The 6,000-nt window shown below is 45.7% G+C and overlaps 1 protein-coding gene across 9 annotated transcripts in view; it reads left to right on the top strand.

The window, feature by feature from the left end:
* LOC140900828 (gametocyte-specific factor 1-like) overlaps positions 1-4,665 on the top strand; it is a 29,015-nt gene extending 24,350 nt beyond the window's left edge. For all 9 annotated transcript variants that reach the window (XM_073318700.1, XM_073318696.1, XM_073318694.1 and 6 more), the window contains one exon: positions 285-4,665. In XM_073318700.1, coding sequence (XP_073174801.1) covers positions 285-298 — 14 coding nt within the window. In that variant the 3' untranslated portion in view covers positions 299-4,665. The remainder of the gene's footprint in view (positions 1-284) is intronic.
* The last annotated feature ends 1,335 nt before the right edge of the window (positions 4,666-6,000 follow it).

Genomic DNA, 6,000 nt, shown 5'->3' on the forward strand with positions numbered 1-6,000 from the left:
CTCCCCTGTGCTCGTACAGGTGTTGCTTGTGCTCTGGGGGTGGTAGCATGAGGAGTGCTGCGTCGCTGCTTTGGGGAGACCGCAAACTGCCTGGCTGTGAGCACAAGTGTGGAAGAACAGTCCAAGTGTCTGCGTTTCAACACAGTGATTGACTTTGCTGAGGGGGTAGCTTGTGGACCTAGACTGAGTCCAAAGCAGCTTGTCTGATGCTTACAACTGGGGGATGATGTTAGAGCTGCTGTTGTTGATTATCTAAAATCTCTTGCTTTTTCATCTAATTGCAGGAGCCGGTAACTGAAGACCAGAGAAGAGGCTGCTATTGAGTGCTCATCCTGTTTCCTTTAGAAATGTGAGGTGCTGGTTAGGAGACTCAGACTTATAAATTCCCTCTGTGTTGGCTAAGCACTCGCAGCCCTAACCTTCCTGCAGAACTGTCCTTCATGTATCGACTGCTGTCCCGAAATTATCCCGACCAAGGTAATTAGACAGAATGCTGTTAACCCTTGATATCAGAGATCAGACCCTCAAAAACTAACTCCACACACGCTGATGCCAAGGAGCTAGCAGAGTTCAAACTGTCTGGATCAGCATGCTCTACAAGTTACCTCCTGTAGGGGGTTTGCGTAAATCATTGCTCAAGCCCTGCATGTCTTTGGATTTAAATGTGTTGCAGCTGTTTACCACTGCATGTTGCTGATGGTACGTCCCTCTCATAGGGATTGCTGTGCCAGGTCAGACCATTGGTCCATGTGAGCCCACACTGGGGGTAAGCTCTCGGTGGTACATCTCTCCCCGATGGGGAGTGAGGCACCTGAATGTTTGGTTCCCTCTGTTTCCCTCCAGAGACCTTGAATGTGTTTGTGTGTCCCAGGGTCAGATCAGCTGCAGCTCTAAGGCCTGCCTGTTATGCGCACCCACCTAGATGTGAAAAAGGAGCTGCCATTCAGACTGTAGATGGTGTATGGGGGAGTCAAAACAAAAAGTCTTTAAAACAAAATATTCTCATTGCTGTTTAGATTAGGCCTAAAAGTTCATCTGTAAGGGAGCTGGGATGGGGGATTCTGCTGAAAAGTGGCTGCCTTATCAATAAAACAGTTGCACTGTGCCCTCCCACTGTGGCAGCCCTAACACCACACTTCTCATATGTGATGCCCAGTGCATGCTGCTGCTTGAGCACCTCTGGCCTGGTGCCCCTCTCTAGTCTCGCTCAGACTCTCTTGGGCTGTGGGGACTTGCAAATGATTTTTGTACTCCGTCACAGGGAGTGCCATTTAGTTCTGAGCAGGGGCATGTGTGGGTGTCCTTGTGCTTCATGGAGAAGGTGAGGGAACGTTAATTGTTGTAAGGACAGGGCTGGGGTGGCAGGAACGTTACGCATCCTGGAACATCCCCCCAGTCTAACACCTGGTGTCACGTGATCTGGATAACATTAAAGCGTGAGACTATCCAGCCAGATCCTGGTCTGTAGCTCTGTCCCATCTGTGTCTGTCCAGCAGAGCAAAGGGAACAGAGGGCAGTCAGGAATTTCCCTGACATCAAGCTGGCATAACGAGTTTCATGCTACCTGCTCCCTTCTCCTGGGGCAGAGAAGTGCTGGAGTGGGCCTCCCTAAAGCATCAGACACTCCAGCCATTCTTGGCCCAAAGAGCAGTCTTGGGAGAACTGTGGTAGTCAGCATAGTTTCAAGTAGTCCTTAGCTTACATTAATTACACTAGAAGATATTTTTATCCCCGGCTGGCTCCAGCATCTGCATGTCAGCCAGACATAGGATCTGGCCATCACATTCTAGTCAAACCTGTCTTGTCCTGTTCCCCTCCACCACACAAAAGAGAAGATTTGATATTCTGAGTAAAGAGCAAAGGCCCCTCCTTGCTCTTAGCCTAGCATCACTGCTTGATCCTGTACAGGAAGAATAATCCTGCGCTTGACATCCGCTTGTCACCGTGGAAACAACTATAGGGCTGGCCCTTTGAGGGAGTGAAGTGTGTTTGGTCAGAAGGCAAGTGTAGCAAAATCCGTTTTTGCCACCTTGCCATTCTGACAAGAAATAAATATGTGCTCTGGTTAGTGAGCTCTTCATACACCCATTGTTGCATCCACGAGATACTCTCTTGGGAGGGATTTCAGTGTTCCACTCCTGGCATTGTGGTTTAGTAGGTCCCACTTGCAAACCCGATGAGAGAAATGTCTAAAAACTTGTGATAACGGGTAAGTAGCACCTTCCCCTCCATTAGCAGCAGCTCTGTTATAAAACTTGTTACGTAGTTTTTTTAAGTCTTTGCAACTTGAACATATTTCTCTTGAGGGCAGAGTTAAGTAGTCAACTTCTTAGCAGCAAAGCAAACTCTACATCTTTAGTTTGGCCATTAAAACTAGTCTGTGAAGATCCCAGTGTATGCAGAATAACTCTCCCTAACAATTGTACATAGTGGCAGCATGTCACTAACCTCCGCACTCCAGATTGGCGCAGTCTGCAGCGCCTCCAGAGAATACATTCTGCGTGTGCTGTTAGGTCAGCATGTTCACCTCCAGAGGACAGATGTCATGGGACTTCTTTTAGGCTAGCTATTCTGATGCATTGCCTCAAAGATTTGTGGAGGCAGGAAGGTGCACAGACCTCAGACACTGAGCGTGCCCATCAGCACCAGGGCAGGAATTGAAACAGCGTTGCGTGGAGCTACCTCTCGGATTTCCCAAAGGGCTTGGTGTTGGTCTTCAAGCTTGTCTACAGTGGGAAAGTTATTGAAATAGCTGTTCCGGATTAACTCCCTGTGTGGACATTTACTGCTGAATAAGAGTATCGTTTTCTAATTTAGTTTAAAACTCAATCCACCTCCAAAGTGGATTAAGCTAAATAAGAAAAAGGCACTCGTATTCTAGAAGAGTATGTCTGCATGGGGCCTGAGACAGATGTCGCTATTCTGGGAGACTTCCGTGTGTAGAGACCCTGACTGCTCCTGGTGACACTAGTGGAAAGCGCTGGCTTCAGTGGAGCAGTTAGGCCAAAGCTGCATGTGTCTCAAACTCCCACTCTCCAGTATTAAAGGGCAAGAAAATTCTCAGCTGGGTTTAGGGCAGAGTACCCCTTCCCCCACTATGGGATCATGGAAATAATCCCCTGTTGTCAGTCAATGCTGTGTCTTGTCCCAGCCTGTCACCTGCAGCACTCATACTGACAAGCTCTGACCTTACCCTGCCTGCCCCACCTTAGTAGGGCGTTAACAACATGTACATGTGACCTTACAGCTAACTTGTTATCAGAAGCTGGGTTGAGTTTTGATCTAAAAGACCCATGCAATAAATAACCAACATACACACACACACACCCCTTTCAAAGCATATCCAAAAGGGGTCTGGCAGTTTCGGGGAGCCTAAATGAAATAGAAGCAAGCTGTTTATAACCTTTTATCTAGTAGGTTGCAGATAAGGTACTGCAACTGCAAGGGGACATCTTAGAGAAAAGGAGACCTACTCTGATGTCCCCTCTGCTCTGGCAGAGTTAGGCAAAGCGCTCCTGAACTCTGCACTCAGCTGCTCTTGTCTCTTGAGGTTACAAGCTCTCTGCTGCTCTAACACCCGCAGGTTTTTCATTTGTGGGTTTGGATTGTGAGGAATCAATCCTATTGATTCTTTTCAACCCTCTCTCCATGTTAGTTATCCTGGGTTAGTTAGGATTAGTTAGGACCCACCAAAGGCACTTGTACCTGAGCTGGAAACCAGGGCTATGCTGTCAGAGACTGCCCAGCACCATCTGCCTTGTGTAGAAATACAGCCCTTTTCCAAAATCGGAGCCAGATCTGGTGTTTGGAGAGTGCCTCCTGCAGAGAGAGACGGGGCCCAGTTCCTTGGTGCCCTTGCACTTGTGGTAGCATGTCGCAGCAGCTTCACGGTGGTGGGAGTGACTGTCTCAAGGCACAGGACAGCAGTGAGCTGGGGCAGAATGTCTGTATGCAGGATAAATCAGTGGTGGTCTTCCTTACAAGAAAGCTTCACCTGACCGCCCAGCAACTTGATGCTCCTCCAGGGTTAGAAACAAGGGGAAGTTTGAGAAGCCCGTTGTCAAAAGTTACTCTCTGGTTTCCTTTATTGAAAAAAATAAAAAAACAAAAACAAGTGCATTGAGCTATAGTTTTATTTGTGGAAGTGTTCAGGATGGGCTGAAAACCTAGAGCTTGCTAGTCTGATTATGGGTACATAGGGTGATTAGCAACAGTGGTACGAGCTAATAGCCATTGGGCCACCATTCCTGCGCTGGTTATGCACTTCTGAAAATGGGGTCCCACAACTTGGTAGCAGATTTTCAAGATTACCCAGGAGCTCCCCTGAAGAAGAATGGAGGCTATCGGGAAACCTGGCCAAACGCGCTCAAACCAGCATTGTGGAGGGAGCTGCTTTGGTTGCACTTTAAGTGCTTTTGGGGACATCACTGTGCGTTTGTTTGCGCGTTGCACAGCGCAGTAATGTTACACTGCATAAAGCTAAAACAATGAGGCATGTAGAGAAAAGAGACACAGTTAAGAGTTTAGTTGATTTCTCAGGGGTGAAAATAACCTGAGTGTGAGCTTTTGTTTTGTTTCCCATGTTTTGGAAATACTGTTCCTAAAAGCTGTCCATGGCTGTACTTTTGTTCGTATTTCAATAAAACCTGCTTTTTGGATTGCTCACACTGCCTTGTCATCTTACACCACTTTAGCAGGCCATTTTATTTCCTTTTCCTTTGTCTTCCAACAAAAATGAAGAGAAAAATAACCTGTTTATAGCATCTCTCTAATCCTATAAGCAGCCCTGTCTGCTCTCAAGAATTCCATCGTCTCAGAATGGTAGATTATATTACCTCCAGCACCGACTGGTGAATTCTAGATTGTAGTGAGATTGGTGTGATTGAGCTGTGTATGCCTTTAACAAGGCGGTGCATTGAAGAATAAATCTGATTTAAGGAGGTAATTGATCCAGTCTAGCAAGAGGAAAATGAGCCCCCAGTAGTGGCAACCTAGAACAGCACAAATAGATTTTAGGCTGTAGGTAACATTTCCAGTGCTTAAATTACTTAAGAGCCTTTGGCCTTGTTGGTGTGGGCAAATATTTTTTGGTTTAAGTGAATGGTTAAAATTCAGACTTTCTAGCTGCATGGGTCTGATGCTCGTGGACATTGAGTTCAGTATCCAAAGGGCCTTGGTTTGGTTTATATCAATTGAGGAAGGGGTTTAAGCTAAACCACCCCCAGTAACCCACTCTTCTACTGGAATAAGAGTGCCCCTGCAGGGACGTTCACCACTGGCATCACTATTCCCAAACAGCTGCAGTGACCTGAGTTCCAGTCATGCCCATCACTCATTTCTCAGTTTCCAATGCAAACAATATTAGGAAATACAAAATTAAGATTTAAACATAAATTCCATTGTCTCATAAAACAGCAAGACTCCTAATTTATTCTGTCACAAAACCAACCCCACCCCCTGAGCCTTAGCTTGAACCAAATTACCAATTCTAATGAACGTGATGTTGAGTCGGAAGTGCACTAGCTACTGCATCTGTCAGTATCTTCCTCAGTTTGTATAACTTATGGTAAAGTAATAACACAGACACTGACCTTACATGTAAACAAAATACCAATCACAATGACTAACCTAATCTTCAGCCTTGGCAGTCTGCAAAGCACATCAGTCAGTTTCATGGTATTCCCTTGATAGCCAAGACCTAAATCCCATTTTCAAAAGTGAATGAGAAACTTGAGTCTAAGCTCAGTGAAAATCAAAGGAGTTCACCATCCTAAGTCAGTTATTGAAAATATGAACCTGTTACCAGTTTAGTTTAAACAGAGATTGTTCCTTGAACACTTGTCTGTAATTCTTCACACTTTTCTTTTGGAAGCTATTTCTAAAATCTTTTATGAATGAAAGAAAAAATCCCCATCATTTTGAAGCCTGTGACACACAATTTAAAACAGAAGGACATCATCAGCTAGGGAAAACTGTCAGAACTCTACATTGGAGCGATGG

The sequence above is a fragment of the Lepidochelys kempii genome, chromosome 20, assembly GCF_965140265.1.
Source record: "Lepidochelys kempii isolate rLepKem1 chromosome 20, rLepKem1.hap2, whole genome shotgun sequence".
Lineage (NCBI taxonomy): Eukaryota > Metazoa > Chordata > Testudines > Cheloniidae > Lepidochelys > Lepidochelys kempii.